The 17,241-nt window shown below is 46.7% G+C and overlaps 1 protein-coding gene across 8 annotated transcripts in view; it reads left to right on the top strand.

Moving 5' to 3' along the window:
* ST3GAL3 (ST3 beta-galactoside alpha-2,3-sialyltransferase 3) overlaps nucleotides 1-17,241 on the top strand; it is a 188,328-nt gene that overhangs the window by 165,755 nt on the left and 5,332 nt on the right. For 4 of the 8 annotated variants that reach the window (XM_062581130.1, XM_062581125.1, XM_062581126.1 and 1 more), the window contains 2 exons: nucleotides 2,957-3,103; nucleotides 9,490-9,617. In XM_062581130.1, coding sequence (XP_062437114.1) covers nucleotides 2,957-3,103; nucleotides 9,490-9,612 — 270 coding nt within the window. In that variant the 3' untranslated portion in view covers nucleotides 9,613-9,617. Of the gene's footprint in view, nucleotides 1-2,956; nucleotides 3,104-9,489; nucleotides 9,618-16,409; nucleotides 16,561-17,241 lie in introns of those variants that run through there. The other 4 variants (XM_062581131.1, XM_062581127.1, XM_062581123.1 and 1 more) reach the window with 2 other exon arrangements.

Below are 17,241 nucleotides of genomic sequence, written 5' to 3'. Positions count from 1 at the left end.
TTCTCCAGTTACTCTTTAACCTGTGTGATGGTTGCTTTCTTTAATGTGCTCAGTTTGTGACAGATGTCTCTTCTGGGGTATTTTGATCCATGCATGCATGCATGCACACACAGTTTACACTCATATTCTCTTAAGGGGTGTTGTTATCCAAGCTATTTGCTTAGGCTGGGCTCTGCGAGCACCCGTGTGCTGCCCTAACAGTTATGGACCTCAGCCTATGGCACAGATGATGATTCTGCAGTATTTTCTGGATGATCATCTGTAGCATACGGAGCTCTGACTGCAGCAGCAGGACACGAAGCTACATCTCAGCAGTGAATGCATGAGCGGTTGCAAATCTCGCTCTTCAAGGAGGTGCATGCAGAGCTAGGCTGTAGCTACCATGGTACTGGAGAGGGGTAACAGAGGAGGCATAGCTTAATTAAAAGCTGCCATCATCATTCTTTTCGTGTGATTTTAGGGCAACACAAAATTGCTTTGCCAACGACACCATGTGAATTTCAGATAGTATAGGGCCTAAGCCAGATATATTTATTACAGTCCTAGAGTCAGAAAGTCCTTGGGGTTTTAAGTGAGGGAGAAGAGCAGGCACTATGGAGATACTGGGATGTTAGAAATGGCTGAAGAACAGTGGTAGGACAGAAAACTATCTTCCTTTTTGCCCCCAAAGCCGTTGGATATTTTATATGTAAAATATGTTTAAAAAGTTCCAATCAGGTAGATATTTGGTGTCCAAAAGAAAGTTCACTTTTGATTTCTACAACATTACTGTCTGAACAGAAATAATATATTTGAAAGAAAGTTGTGGTAGTTTGGCAGTTCTCCCGTAAGGTTGGGTAGTATGATTAATTCTCTGTGGTTTGTAAAACTCACATTAGAAAGTTAGCTCTAAATGTTAACTTGGCCTGTAAAATTCCCTCCAGGCAAAGACCCTGCATCTCCCTTGAACTGTACCGTGGGAATGGGCCCAGGGTAAGTGTGGGTGGCGTAACGCTGTCATGTTCTCGAACAAGGACGCGTTCTCACAAACGCAACCATTTACTCGTTGTGTTTTGGACACTGTAACTACAGCTCAGCTACGGGAAAGGATTTTGTGGCAAGTCCATGCATCAACTGCTGCAATTCCAGTGACATCAGAATGTCTCCTCCTATGTAAAACATAAAGCTGAGAATATCTGAATTTGAATTGCTGTGCCTGGGAGGCCAGGATGTTCTCATCTATTTTGAAATTCTGTGGAATTTTCTTATCTTGGCCTAGTAAAATTTTACCTAAATTTTTTTTACTCCACTCTTGAGGTTTTATGGCTACCAGGGAATTAACTAAAGTAACCAGAATAAAAACAATATTGTTTGAGGAAGAAGTGGTCATTGTCTATGGAAAAATGAGCAGCCAGAACAAAATGACTCTGTTTTCTTCTTCCTACCATCTGGAATGGTGCAGAAGGAGGTACTAAGGTCTTCTCATTTCAGATATGCACTGTTGCAATTGTACTGCAAATGCTTGAATTTAGTGTTTCATTCATTTAGACATAGCAGTTTTTGCATTTTTTGCACTTTTTTCTCCAGTTCAGTATAATTTTGGTGCAGTACAGTGCACATGCAGTTCTTCATAGCAAATGAGTTGTGCTTCCAGCTCCACTCATCTTGGCTAGGATACAGTGGAGTTCTTTGCTTGGAAAATGTTGGTTTGGGGGCATGGTCATACAATTGGGAGGGAGCAAGTTAGCATACTGCCTCAAGTTTGTTCCTTCGAGTAAGAGGCAGAAACTCAAAACATGCACTCCAAATCTGTTATAAACATCCGGTGAAATGGCATAGCATTACTCCCCAGTTCAGGGTAACCCATTTTACATGCAAGATGGTTTCTACGTCTTAGCCAAGAGGCTGTCGCTCTTGATGACTGTCTGAGCGCCTCCTCTGAATCTGTGATACTTTTGATACAGCGGTCCTGGGTGCTCCAGCAATGAAGACAAGACAAGTGGGTGGATTTCTTAGCCTCTCCCTAGCCCCTGGGGTGAAGCTACCTCTGTGGATTCATCTGGTTAATAGGGAGTTAGAAGTGTCTATGAACAAGGATTCTATGTTGAAAGCACTCATCCACTGGAGCAGTTGTGTTCATCTGAACACACCAGGGGAGTTACAGCTCTACAGCACCACTGCCACAGGGCCTTGGTGGAAGCCAGATGAGATGGGAAGGCGTGAAGCTGGTCTTCGGGGCAAGTGGCAGGTCAGCAGAGAAGAGAGGATAGTCCAGCTGTCCATACTCACTGCTAGTACCAGTCTTTGTCTGGTTTCCCTCTGCTGTTTGTTTTCCCAGTATCCTGTGGCTAGGAGGGAGTATGTCACAGACCACAGTGCCCTTTGCCTAAGGGGATACCCCCAAGCAAGCAAGGGATCTCAGTCCACACTGTTGATTGGGTCTGCTCCGTCTCCTCTCGTTCCCCTGGAACTACTTAAGGACCTGGTTAAACTGCTTTTGCAGTCACTAAAATAGAGATTCTATTTCTCTATTTCTATTTCTCGCTTCTGCTTCTGTGTGGTGGCCCACTTGGGGTAGATACTCCTCCTTAGCCTAGCTGGAAGTCAGTAATATGTGCAGGTTTGTAATCTAGTATTTACAGCCTTTTTAATTTCAGAAACTAATGTGATTCATATTGTAGCTCATCTGCTGCTCTATTTCCCGTCTGAATATGAGGAAAAACTTCTTTACTGTGAGAGTAACAGAGCCCTGGAACAGATTGCCCAGAGAGGTTGTGGAGTCTCCTTCTCTGGAGACATGGACATGATCCTGTGCAATGTGGTCTAGGTGACCCTGCTTGAGCAGGTGGGTTGACTAGATGATTTCCAGATCTCCTTAGAAGTGGTGGTGCCTGTGAGCAGAGACAATACAAATTTTGGTTGGTTATAGAAATGACTACCTGCTAATGACTTACATTCTTGCTTTCTTTCCTCTCAGAACATCCCCACCTTGGGAAGTGTAGCAATAACCATGGCACTCCACAACTGTGATGAGGTGGCAGTAGCTGGGTTTGGCTATGACATGAATTCACCAAATGCACCACTGCACTACTATGAGAACATCAAGATGTCAGCAATCAAAGAGGTAAGGAGCTCCTGCTGAGCACATCATCTCACATGTCTGCCCACCTTGCTGCCTCCAGAGCCTGATGGGGACAGTGACAACAACTTACAGCTTTCCTGTATGGGTCAAAATGTAGCTCCACCCAGGCATAATGTGATTGCTTCTTCTCAGAGCAGTGGGGAAAACTTTTACATAAATGTTAACTGGAGAAGAGTGAAAGGAAACAGTTCTGCCCTAGGATTGAAAAGATGTGACCTGTTCCGTCTTTTTACTACTCTAATTCACACACTTCTTTTGCTAGATGATCCGCTACTCAGCCCCTGTGAAATGTGGGGGAGGTGAGATTAGCCTATGCATGTTAGCTCTCAGCTGACTATGAAGCAGCAGTTAACTAGTGTAAACATATCCTTAAAGCTCTGCAGAGACTGCTCTCAAAAGCTAGATTTACCTTAGATACATTTGCTAGTACAATTATAGTGAAATGCACAGCATTTTTAGAGGTACCAAAGCTCTTGTACCGTGTAATGTAGCAGTGTAAACATGTCCTTTCTGATGAGTCCTTTCCCTGTGCCAAATTTTGACACTAGTCTCAGATACTTCTGTAGTGGGAAGTTTTCCTGTTTTTTTGGTAGAACCTAGTCAAAGATGTGGTCCAAGTCTTTGTAGAAGTGCTTCACCCCTACACTGGCTCCTATATAGGGGAAACTTTTCTGTCTTACTCCATGCCGTGAAAAGAGGTGCAGTGAAGAAAAGGGGATGTTCTGACCTAGGCAGTGCTTGTAGCCCTCTCCTGGCACTTACTAGTTGTTCACCTCAAGCGCTTTCTCATTGATCCAGGCCAGGAGGGAAGTTGCAAAGTTGGGCTTTTCCAAATCACAAGATTGTACATGTCTCAGGACTCTGACAGTCTGCAGGCTGCATGACCTTAAGCCAACTGAAAGGAATTAGAAATAAGTCATTAGTCAGTTCAAGAAATTTAAAGAGCTTTTGTAATTATCAGAGCAATGAGGCTCTGAAACAGCCTCTCAGCAGTAGCCAAGAAACCAAACAGAGTTTGGGAAGAGCCTGTGTGAGGAGGTCCCCAGAGACTTCAGGAGACTGGACAGTGTGATCCTGAAGGTACCTTCTGGGTCTGTTAAGGCAGCCAGAGAGTCTGCCTTGCTCAGTGGAATAATCACAGATTTAATCTCTCGGTGCTGAGAAAGTCTGTACCCATTTACAGGATTTAAGGAGAGACTGAGTAAGTCCATAAAGGAGAACTGTGTTGAGTTAATGTGTGCGGAGACCATATACGGTTAATGAAATCCCTAAACAGAAAATAGGTGAGGAGTATTGAGCTGCAGTAGTAGAGGAGGTATCACATTGGCTTGCCCTGCTCTGATTCTTCCCTGGGTATCTGCTTATGACCACCACCCTGAATTGGGACCCTGGTCTACACAGGCCCATGTCTGAGTCGGTACAGCTGATTCCTTAGTCGTCCAGGAAAGACAGCTGCATTAGGGCGAAAACTGATGCAGATGTGTGTCTCCAACACTGGGTGGAAGGGCTGTTTTCAGGAAAGGCTTCTGTCTGTGAGTCGACCCTCTGCTGAACTGACTGCCTTTGGTATAGAATCACTCTTGCACATTTGCTTTTCCTGTCTCTTAAGGACGTCAGTCCCACAGTCTGCCTTGGTTATGGGAACATTCACAGGATTTACCATGTGCTAGACCTGCACTCTTCTGTTTTGCAACCTAGAAGGTGTCTCCAAGGTCAGGGATATCCACATAGAAGCTTCTGAGCTGACAAGAATGAAGTCTTCTTGCTCTAGACCCTTGCAAAGGCCAGTGGAAGAAGAAGGCAAAAGGAGCTGGGTGCTGGAGTTTCTGGTCCCCTGCTGCAGGGCAGGAATTAAAATGCTAGAAAGTCTCATCTCATAGCCATGGATGCAAATAACAGCCACAGCCTGGAGCATGCTAAAGGGAATGGATAGGCAGTGGCACTCTTAGTGTTAGTCTTAGACCTAATCATCTTCCTGTTTCAAAAAAAAAAGGAAAAAAAAAAAGATAAACATCAGCAGCAAACAGAAAAAACTTTTACAAGAAACTTTTCCAAACAGTAATTTAGAGAAAAAAAGTCAGGAGACACCACTGCAAGAGGTCTGCATTGAAGTGGATAAGGTCTACCGTGAAGTGCCTTCTGATTCCTCTGTCCCCTTCTCTCCCACCTCTCTCTACTTTGTTCTCAATTCCTGCCAGTGTGGTTTTGAACCATATTCTGAGCCCTGTCAGATCTGAATGCACCCTAGTGCTACTTTTTTTCAGGGCCTGGAACCCCATCTTTTTGCTCCTGAGAGCCAGCTAGTGGGCATATCTTTGAAGTCACCAGTCCAAACTACTTGGATCCTTCGTTCCTAAGGTCACCACCAAAGTGAGCTGCAGAAGCCAGAGGAAGGCAGGCGGGAGGCATCCTTGGAAACTGTATGAGGTCTCAGGGATAAACCTTGCATAGCAGAGCGTAGTGGATTCTTACTTTGTGGAGATGAACATGTGAAAGGCAGCCAGTAGAGTCTCCTGGAGATAACAGAAGGTTTTTATCTTATCTGAGTTTGACACTGTTAGCCTGCGAAAGAAGTGGTCTTTCTGATTTTGGATCTATCTTATCTCCATCTCTTTCCAAAAGGGCTGATTGTGAGTGTCAGGATCAAAGTTAAGGGGGCCAGGCAATCAGTCGATGCCTGACTTAGCAGGCTATTGCTCTCTGGAAGCTGTCAGTCATTGTGTCCAGGATGTTCTGTACAGAGGTGAGGGAGTGTTGAAAGGTTCTGGTGAAGCCTCACTAATTCAGATGTCAGTGGGTTTGTTACCACAGCCAGGGCTGTTGATGAGAGCACTACAGGCCAACAGAGCTGGTTCTAGGAGGAAGGTTCCTGTTCCACTTGAAGACTGGTTATCTGATATGTCTCTGCCCATCTCATGCTCACATCCTCACCCACTGGCTCGTCTTACATTTTGCTGCCCTGGTACAAGAAAAGCCATCTGTTCCCAAGTATCAATAATTAATGCCTCTCCTGACTCTGCCCCTCCCAATATGACAAATTGTTTGCGGTATTGTGGAATGTGAAGAGAGGAGAAAGGATTGCATTTCTTCCTCTCCCATTTAATATTAATGGTAGCTGGTAATTGTTAGTCACCTGAGGGTGAAGTTGAAAGGGGAAGGGCATGATAGTTGGGTTGTATCTTCTGCGGTTGCCCTTTAAAGAACTAATAGATGGAGATCTGCCCCACCCTGGACTACAAGTGTCCAGCATACTCTGCTCAAAGAAAGACCTGCATGTGGTTTGCAAACCCGGAAGCTACCATACCTTTGCACCTTGTGACAAAATTTGCCTTTGGCACTAATGAAATGAGGTTGATCCAGAGCCAGACTCCACCAAGGCTTTTGTCTATTCCATCTGCTCTAATGCCCAAAGACCCAGGAGCATCCACAACATTTCCTTCCCTCTGGACCTCCTAGATTGTGCCCAGGCTTAGTTCTTCCTGGTTCTTATGTGCTTCAGTCCCTAAGGGAGCCAATAAAGCAAGCTGTGCACCGAAATTATGCATGCGTTTTCTTCGTTCTGTGCCTAGCCTGTAGACCACTGCAGGCTGGAGTACTTGTTTCAGGACACAGGAGAGGAAGAAGGTTTGCTCAGCAATGTTACAGCAGCAAAGCAGTTGCCATGGGATGGATCTGTTCCACTTTAACAGATGTCCTAGACAGAATTATTTGCAGTTTGGCTAGGCTTCAGTGGGGCAAAACCTTTATTTCTGAAGTGAAAGCCTTTTCCTAGGGCATTCAAGTGCCCCAGAAGGACTCTGTGGAGGCTGATGTACTGAGGCCGGCTGGATTATTTGGCGCAGTGCACCATTTGAAATCTTTGGGCATTTTCTGTTGCCTTCAGCAGGGACTGCTCTTCTGATAAGTTAGCAATAGGATAAGGAATTGCTAGGAGATGATCCATGTCTCTTCTGCACTCTGCCCAGACTTTCTGCCCTGCTTGGGCTGAAGAACCAGATTTCTTCAGGCTTGGGTACTTTTATCTTTCAAATTTTCTATAAAATTCTAAAATGGAGAGTGTTATGTAAAGATTGACTGTTAGTAGGGATGAAGACTGCATCCATCTCAGAAGTGGACGTTTGTGGTCCATGATGGTCCAAAGGCCTACAGCTTTGCTCCACCTGCAGCCATGAGAAAAGAGCAGGTAGTGCACTGGGCACAGCCTGGCTGTCTCACAAAATGCAGTTGTGTCCCAAAGGGCTCTCTCTGTTCACTGACTGGTGGGCTCCTCCAACCCAAATGACTGCAAAATCTTTAGTGTTTAAGCCTGAGAGCAGCTGCAGGCAAGCACTCCAGCTCCACCCTGAAACCACCACTGTCTTTACAAAGGGAATGTAAACACCAGCAGCGTCTTGGGTCTGGAGGTACTATATATGTGCATGGCTCATGGGAGCCTCTCCAGGAACATCCATCAACCCCCTTCCGCTGTCTCCTGCATCCAGGGCGAATGGGCCTGCAGGCAAAAGTCTGTCCTCTTGGCAAGGTGTGTCACTGATTTACACTTGAGGCCTGCTTGACATCTCCCTGGACATCCTTGGAACCCTGTGACTCATCTCTAAGGAATTTGTACTGATTACATAAAAAAGCCAGTGAAATGCATTCGCTTGCTCACAGCTGGGCGGAGATGCCTCTCCCATGCCAAGACTGAGGTGATAAAATCTCTCTGTGGAAACGAATGTGATTTTTCCTGTTGCTCTCTGGGACTAGCTGTTGAATTTCCAAGAGGCAAAACAGGCTGCTTGAGTGTATACTTTTCCTTAGTTTTTGCTATCCCAAAGAAGGTAAAAGCCATCAAGGTCTAAGGCAGTGCTGTTATTGCTACCACTGAAGGCATCTGCCTCCACAGCATCTTCTAACACCTTCGACTCCCAAGGGCTGGACAGATGTTTCCTGCCCCAGTGGATAAGGCTCTGCAAGGAGGCAGAGGCCTTGCAGCTTTGTCCATGTTCCCAGTCAGGGGGAGGTATATGGTCTTGAGGCACTGGTTTGTTCCTCTGGGGCCCACTCAGTAGCGTGGCTGCACAACATGTATGGATTCCCCTGCAAGAGCACTGTAGCTTGTGAGCACTCGTGGGAGCATGGGAGTAAATTTTCCTGGTGTACTCGTTGGGTGGCTGGCTTTCTCTCTGTAAAGAGAACAGCCCAACTCCAGAGAAGTCACAACAGTCTGCTTTAGCCAGGAGATGTCCTGGCAGACCTGTAGATAAGACCCAGGATACAGCAATCCTATGCTCAAAAAGTATACACTCAAGCAGCCTGTTTCGCCTCTTGGAAATTCAACAGCTAGTCCCAGAGAGCAGATAAGACCCTTATGTTCATAAGCATGCGTAGGATCACTGGAAGCGCACTGGAGCAGTGCTTTCAGTGTTTCAGGCAGTGAGCTGGAAGGTCGGTGCTTGTAGTACAGAACTGATCCTCACTCACAGCCCCCTGCCCAGCACCTTCCCCTTTTGTCCTCTGTGGTCTTCTGTGGCTGAAGATGCACATCCCTGGCCTTCGCTTCACAGGGGTTATTTGTACTGTATGAACCCACTGTTCCTTGGTCTGCTGCTGGGAGACTACTCCCAGTAGATGACATGCGATTGTAGAAATTCTCACTGGTTATTTTTCAGCTCTGATTCTGTCTCTTTGTTTTAACTCTTTAAATGCAGAATGTCCAAGCGTGTCATCTCCTTTCAATTAGTGTTTTCCCCATTTCCAACAACTTTGCAACAGCTTTCAACTCTTGGCTGCTTCCATGAATGATGTACAGAAAAAGAATTAGTTGTTGTCAAAGTGTCTGCTCACTTGTTTCTGTTTTCTTGGTGGTGAGTACATCAGAGCTGAATTCTAGTATAGTTTGTTGTATTTTTATTTCTTGCTCAGGTCCTGTAGTGCTTCTTGCTCAACTATTCTGTAGATGTGTATTTTTCATACAGGTCACTGTCTTCTAGTAATGTAGGGTAAATACCAGATCCTCAGGGTTATAGGGAAGGAAATAAGAAGATAGAGATGAGAAAAGGGAAAATATTTTAAAATGGAGTGAAGGCTTTTTTGGATAAAAAAATGAATGAACTTGCCTGTAAGAATTACAATAGAACTTCATTACTATTGGCAAAACAGGCAGAAATTATGTCAGGATGGGAAAATGACAGTGTTTAAAATAGTAAAAACATATCCATGAGGAATTAAAGAAACAGAGCAGAAGACTGTTAAATCATGAGAACAGAACACAAGACCAGCTCCCTGAATCTCTCCTCCATGTGCTCTGCCCTGAGATTACCAAAATGTTGCCTTCCTCTGCCTCTTGGTCCAGAGGTGAGCTTCAGCCTCTCAATAATGTCTTGCAGGAGAAGCATGTGAGCAAAGGCTCACCTCCGAGACCACACAGGAACTGCGCTGAGCCTATCTTCTCAGCAGCTGCCTGCAGATTGCTTCACACGCTTGTGACTGGTAAAAACGCAGACATGTGATTAAAAGTCTCCCTTATCAATCCAGGTCCCGTCTGTGACATTTGCATCACGCAGTTTGCACCGGTTGCGCTGCCAATTGGCCTTCTTTTCATTGCAGAAGAAGATCAAGCGCCAGCGGCAAAGTTGTCAAAGGTGTCAGCTGCTTTGATACAGCTGTGTCGGGGGACTCCAGTGACTTGCAGCCTGACCTGAGGGGGAGGTGGTGGGACTGCCTTTGATGGCTTCTTTCTGATCATCGACTCCACTTCCCCTGCAGGTCTTTGTGGGATGCTGGAGGACACCATCCTGTAACAGTTTTTACTCAGTGTGTATGGGCTGTCACAAGGGCCAGGGAGGTGGCCTGCAGCACGCAGTGACACACAGCTTTGTCTCTGTCTCTCTTCACCAGCAGCTACCTCTCTGAATAATCCACAAACATAAAGTTTGGAGTCTCGGCCCATAAAGACACAAACAATAGGGCTTTATCATCATCCAGGCTCTCTCTGTGAAGCCACCCTTTGCATTTTAAATTAACGCGAGTTGCTTGGGAGGGGGTGACTGGGCTGCTTCAGGCCTCCAAGTACCTTCAGGTTTGTGGTAGCCAGCAAGAAGAACAAAACTCCTTTGAAAGCGGGACAGATGTCTTGCCTGGTGATTTATAGACTGAAAACACGGCTATTTGAGCCTGGCTGATGAATTGCACTTGGAGTACGAGGAATGGTTCAGCCTGAAATGGAGGTCAGCTTTGGAGGAGGAGGTTAGGGGCTGGGGCAGGGGCACCTCTGAAAGGGCAGGGCTTTTTCTGAGGGCCTGCAGTGATGACTGATGAAGTTTATACATTTTCGTCTTTGTTTAAAAGCCACCTGTCTGACAGCGCCTTGGTTAAACGACGGCCTCACAGGCTGTTTCTGTGCATAAGGACTGTGTGTCTATCTAGTAGAAATGTAGAAAAAATTGATGGATAGCATTGGTGGCTAGAGCACAGGTATTGCGTTGTTCAGTAGGGCAAAGAAATATCGTAACGTTGTGGAGTACCATTGTGCACTAGTTAACAGCAAGAAAGATAAATAAGAAGTTGTAGCATGGATAAAAACAGACTAAGGGATTGGTCAAAACCTCTGTAGAAGACAGTAAAAGACCTCAACATTGAATACAAACCTCTGTAATGATGCTAGGTGCTACCAGAAGTTGTGCTGCTACAGTTATACATTAGGAATTAATATTACTGTGAAGGGAAGAGTCCAGATATTCCCTGGTATGATAGCTAATGTGGCTCTTCTCAAATGCCTTCAGGCCATGAGGGGACAAGAAGAGCTAATGGCCTTTCAGAGTTGATTTTACATGAGGACCTTGCAGAGGGTCATTTCAGGAAATAGCCTTTGATCAAGTGTTAATGCCTTCATTGTTAAATTAAAGAGAAAGGCAACAGAAGGGATTTTGTAATTCATATTTACCTTCAAAAGGAGGGAATCTGCAGGGCACAGCTGTGTTCAGACTGTGTGGCAGCGCCCAGCAGTGCTTGCAGGGTGCTCAGTAGCTCTGGGACACTTGTACAAACTCTTATCCTGAGCACACACAGACCTCTGAATTTAGGCATAGCCGTGGAGATCTGGCTACCAAACACAGCTGCACTGGAGAGCTCAGGGACTCAATGTGGAGGGAACTTAGAATCTTTCTGTGTTGAAAGTGCAAAAACTGTCTGGAATTCATGTCTTCAGCAAGGGGAGAAATGACAGGAAAAGGCTCCAGACATAACTTCTTAAATAACTGCTTCAAAGTGATGTTAGAAGTAGCAGAGGAGTGGGAGAAGGCATCAGGCAGTGAGGGAACTTTGCCTTGATGGTCAGAAAGGACAGGGATGAAGTGAAAGCTGGCAAAAGTCAAGCTGGATTAGATCTTGCAATGGAAAATAAAACAAATACTGCACAATCCCACTGCCATCTAGATAATATAGAAGCCAGAAGAGAATTATCAGGGCAGTTGGCATCTAGGAACGGTGAAGGAAGTAAAAGGGGTAGGGACTAATGAACCTAGGTGGGAACCCTGTATGAATCAATATACTGCCTCCATCATGGTAATATGGTGAACCTGAGAGAAAGAGTGAGTTAGTGAAAAGTTCAGAGAGACAGAAAATAACTGGGTCAGCAGTGAAAGGCAAAACCTATTTGAGCTAATGCACTTGGTGTGAGAGTCTGGAAGATCTCTCTTCCAAAAAAAGTGAGCAGTTGAGCCAATTAAACTTCAAATCCAGACGAAAACATCTTTAATAAATCTATCAGGTTACATGTGGTTCCACAAGTTTAGATTATATTAGACTACAAATTTAGATTATACTGGTCATAATACTTCTTCCTCCTTTCTTTTGAGGGGGAATGGGAATGAGGCAAGGAAAATAATCCTATCAACTGCGGGCCTCTTAATCTGACCTCAGAAATACTCTTCAGGACTTAGAACAAAGTTTGAAAGAAAGAGTAATTAAATTCTGAAGGCAAATGCACCGTGGATTTAACAGAGGCAGATTACAAAAACTGATATATTTATTTGATTTAAAAAAAATTGTGGGGACAGAGGAAGTGTAGTTGATAGATCTGTCTGGAGCTCAGTTAAGTATTTGGCATTGTGCCATGTGATAAATTATTAGTTAAGCTTGAGAAGCTATGCTATGGTGTAATACCTGTATGTGAGTAGCCTCTGTAAAGGAGAAGACAACAAGGGGTAGCACTGAATGGGAGACTGGAAGTTCCCCCCAAGCTGATCATGTTTAGTATTTGCATTAATGATTTTTGGCACAGAAAGCAATGGTATGCAAGCAGAATTTGTGATGATACAAAACTAGGTGTGGGCAATACGAAGAAAGATAAAATATCATACAGGAAGACCTGGATCACTTTGAGAACAAGAATAAATTAGATGGGATGAAATCTAATAGTATGAATGGAAGGTTGCGTAATTTGGGACAATAATATGAATTTGGGTTTCTAAGCTGGGAAAGTGTCGTTTGGAAATGACAAAGCGGAACACTGAAAGATGGGGGCTCCCAGCTGTTTCAGGCCATGCAGCTCCCTCACCAGCCTGGCAAGTGTCCCCGAGGACAGGGAACAGCGGGCAAGCTGTGAAGGCTGTTATACTGCCGATGCTGACGCTGTCCTGGCAGGAGAACTGGGAGACTGAGGGTGCAGAGGTTATGAATGAGCCCGTGCAGCGGGATACAAGGAGGTGCACAGTGCTAGTGAAACTGCAGGTACGCGGATGGCCACACAGTGCTTTGTGTGCACGGTCTCTCCACCAGAACGAGACAAAGTGTGTGGGCAAGGCAGAATCAGGAAAAGTAAGCAGCTCCAGAAACAAGGCAGTGAAAGTTAACGGTAAAGATAAATTAGCACCAGTGGGGTCTGGAAACCAGACTGTGTCTAGGCAAGAGACATTACCAATAAAGTACCACCTATTACTGCTCCTGGGGTCTCTGGGCAGATTTGCAGGGAGAAGTGCTGCTGGCAGGCAGGAATATGGAGGAACTGAAAAAACTCCTGCTTTACAGCCTGCTGTTTCTCCTGAATGTACTCCTTATTTACTTCACTCTCTAATTTAATCTTCCTGCATTTTATGAGATTGCCATATACTCAATAAGACTAATATGCACTGAAGTTCAGCCATTGCCCCAACTGTAAGTGATTGCAGATGGGGAGCTTACCTTCCTTGTGGGCTGGTCTCTGAAACATTTTTGTAGTCTTAAAATATTCTACTTGGCTGCTTTTGAAGGAACAGAGAAATAGTGTTTTGTACTTCCTTCTAGTATTGTCAAGGATAAAAAGGACAGGTGGTGCTGGGGCATTTGCATAACTCTGAAAGGTGGCTCTAGCTGATGATAAATTTTAATCTAATAACTGTGACCAAAGAATCATACATCAGCCCCACTGCCACCTCTCCAGGATGGACAACTGAGACAGTGCGTGCACTTGCAGAGAGACTCTCCTGCTGCTTCTCTTCCCTCTGAGAAGAGCAAACATCAGCTGATCAGCTAGAGATCCGAAGCAAAGGAAATCCCAGCCTGATCCTCAAACAGCAGGAAGAGCTCTGGAGCCTCCCAGGGCACTCCTGGTGGAGCATGCAAGGATTTGTTACTCCTGCCGAGGGCTCAGAGGAGCAGTGTGTTTATTTGCACAAGTGAAAGCAGTTGTGCACACCAGCTGGAGGCGAGCTGTGGTGGGGGGAATGGGCAGAGCCTCTCTGCCAGGTTGCAGGAGCAGCGGTGGCAGTGACGTGAGGTGCCAGGGAGGTGGAGGTGGCAGCAAATGCTCCAAGCTGCCCTGTTACTACCTGGAGATGCGGCTCCACAAGAGCACAGGTGGAGTTTTTTGCCTGTGATGCCAAGGTGTAGCTCCCAGGCGTAGAGCAGGAGCTGTGTGAGCATAAATGGTTCCACGTGCAGGAATAGGAAATGAGGCCGAAGGGCTCAGAGTGTGCGAGGGAAGAAAGAGTCAAAGCAGTCAGAGGGGACAGTGAGCAACTTGCCAGGGAACCCAAAGTTTATCTCATGTCAGAGGGTAAGAAAAGGCTTTTTTTGCAGCAGCAGTGTCTGGAATAAACCACCAACACTGCAGCTGCTTTGTGTAATCCTCCTCCAGACGTGGATCTTGCTCGCAATGCAGTAGTTAAAATGCCAAAACGAGCACTCTGACGCCACAGCGCTCTCAGTGGGACGGGGGTGGACCAAGCATCCTGCTCCCACTCGGGACATTACCTCAGCTCAGAGACCTCCAGGACAACTTGCGTGTGAGTTTGGGTATCCAGAGCACCTCGGCTTACCTGAGCAGTGGGGGCAAATGCTTGACGTGAGCAGAGGACTTTCCCTTACAACAGCTACAGCATGGTCCTGGCCCCGAAGTAAGCCTGTGACTGCGGTGCTCCAAGCCTTGAGCCTGCCGCCTGCCAGGCGCCTGGCAGTGTGCGCTGCTCAGGCGCACGGGCTCTCTGCGCGGCAGCCCAGCAGCGTTCGGAGAGCGCCGCCGTGGCCGTGGCGGGTACGCAGGCGGCGTGGTGTGTGTCCTTGCAGCCGAGCTGCAGGCACGGCGAGCGTAGACCTGGGCCAGCACCTCACTGCCTGTCAGTAAGACTCAGCTTCCCAGGCAGGTTTTGCGGGGTATTTTGGTGGCTTTCCCCTGCCAGTGCCAATGAGAATGGAGTGCCTGCAGTTTTGAAAAATCTGCCCCAGATCTTCTCCCTCCTGCGGCCGCTCGCGCTGGAATGCAGTTTCCTTCGCTTGATTAGCCTGTCTGTCAGTGGGGTGAGTCCCTCGCCTGTAATCAGTAACCTGAGCTAGTGCTGAAGACATGCCTCATCCCTCCCGCCTGACATGCCCCATCCCTCCTGCTTGCATTAGCATCAGGTGCTCGGGCACAGGCTGGAGCAGCGCAGCTCGGAGAGCTCTACAATTGCTCTCCATTGGGGGGAATTAAAAACCCTTTCTCATCAGGAAATCCTCTTCCTCTGTGGTCTTTCATTCAACCGCAAAATGCTTGTGAGTACTTCCACAGACATCAGCAAGAGCCATGGATCAAGAGTGATACTAAATTCCCTTTTTATGTGGCTTTCTGCTTGGAAAGAGGAGTCTGTGGCAGTGACCAGTGTACTGGGTAGTTTTAATGCTAAGCAGCCAGAGGTGTATTTATCTTGCCATCAGCCTTGTGGTCAGTAGAGTAGCCAAATTTAGCCTTAGCTTAAGAGAGTACAATTGTGTCACCCAAAGTTTTGTCACCCAGCTCTTAACATCTTGTACTTAAGTTCCTGCTCCACTCTTACCTTTCACACAGGCAGATTTCTTCTAGCCATCAGATAAGATGCTTGCGCGTGACCTGAGCTGACGTTTTCGGTGGTTTGAGTTTGCCTAGTTTCCATAGTTTCCTTACGTACCAAAGGATGCAAGCAGGTCATGTTGGGTGAAACCAATTGGCTTCTCTTACTGCTCCATGAGGCAGAAAGCCACGAAGGAGGGATCAGCCTGTGCTCTGACATATCAGGCACAGTCAGGCTCCCCAGTGCTCCCCAGGCTTTGAACAGCAAGTCCAGCCAGCTCTGTAAATTAATGCATCAAGACCCGGTCTTCACAGGATCACCCTTGTGCCAGCAGGCAGCTGCTAACTGCGTGTTGGCGTGAGCTTGTGCACGCTTGGCTGCCTGGGCCGGTGCTGTGTGTGCTCGTAGCAAAGGGCCGTGGTGTCAAAAGTGACACCGCTCTATGAGAGAGGCTGATCACGTGAGCCCCCCAGGTGACAGGCCACATGTGGGAGTGCTTTCAGCACGCCGAGAGGTCCCAGCTGTCCTGCTCCAGATGACAGGCACGTACAGCCATGTTCTCACAGCTCCCCCTGCTCCGTGCCTTCATCTCTTTCTGCGGTGCTTTTTAAAATTCATGTGCTTTCTTCCCTGTGCCAGTTTTCAGTTTCTGCTCTCATGCTAGCAGAAGCCAAGCAGCAAATTGTTTTGGGATGTTGCCTTTTCAGTTTATAGATAGGGTCTTCTGTATTTTCAGAGCCCCGAAGAGTGCCACTGCGGATTACCACGCGTGGCCCTGTTGTTACTCTGTTCTGGTGCACTTGTCGGAGCATCCCTGTAAACAGTGTCACTGGAAGCGGAGGAAGTCAAAGACTTCTTTTGAACACAGGTTGCAAGATAAGACCTACCCGAACTTTCCTTAGCAGCTTTAACTTCATCATTTCTATGCACTGGGAGGGCGGAGGTGGCTTGTAAATACACAGCAAGGGGAAGAGACATGTTTCCAAAATATGCTGGAGATTTTATAAAGGGACCTTTGGTTCCAGGGACCTCTTGACAGCAGGCTCCAAGCTGTGACCAGAGCTGTCAGCCAGTGGGACAGCTTGTCCCAGACAGGACTGGACATCCACAGATGACAGGACACCTGTACACAGGTTGTGTATGAGGAATACAGCCAGTGTGGGACCTGTGCTCTTCGGGAAGGTACTCAGGGTTCGGCAGTAGTCTCTGAACGGAGTTTGGATACCTGTGAAGATGTACCCTTGGAAGGCATTATTTGACTGATAATTTGCTGCTTGAGGCCACTTCAGAGAGGCTCGTATAGATGGATTTCATCATGTTGCAGATCTTATTTAGAGCCCAGATTATTACTGGCTGGAGCACTGGGATTCATTTCCTATGATTCTTGCCATGTTGGGAGACCTTGGGGAAGTTGCTTTTCCCTGCTCCATCTCGGCCTTCCCAGGGGACAAACTACTCACTGCTTTCATTAAGTACTTTAATAGGACTGGTGCTGTGGGGTGGTGGCAGATGCTGTGATCACTGCTCAAGCCTACTGCAGGGAACACATCTGGGTGGGCTGACAACAGCTATAGCAATCACTGCTCTGACATGCTTGGCTGGGAAATGTGACCATTTCACCTTTCGCATTGTATTAGTGTAACCTTTAGCATGTGGTTTCCTGCTGGTACAGCTAGCAGAGGCAGAGGGCCTGCCTTAGCGAAGCTGGGCTTGGAGCTAGCGGCCCCAGTTCTGGTGTGGAAACCCAGAGAGAAGGAGCATTTTGTGCCAGAAGACTCTCAGAGAGCAGGCACACAGCCATCAAGTTCTCAGTGCTGTAAGGTGAGCATCATTGCCAACCTACAGATGCGGATTTTT

This window comes from Rhea pennata, chromosome 8 (genome assembly GCF_028389875.1).
Source record: "Rhea pennata isolate bPtePen1 chromosome 8, bPtePen1.pri, whole genome shotgun sequence".
In the NCBI taxonomy this organism is placed as follows: domain Eukaryota; kingdom Metazoa; phylum Chordata; class Aves; order Rheiformes; family Rheidae; genus Rhea; species Rhea pennata.
This window is presented reverse-complemented; position numbering and strand designations above follow the sequence as displayed.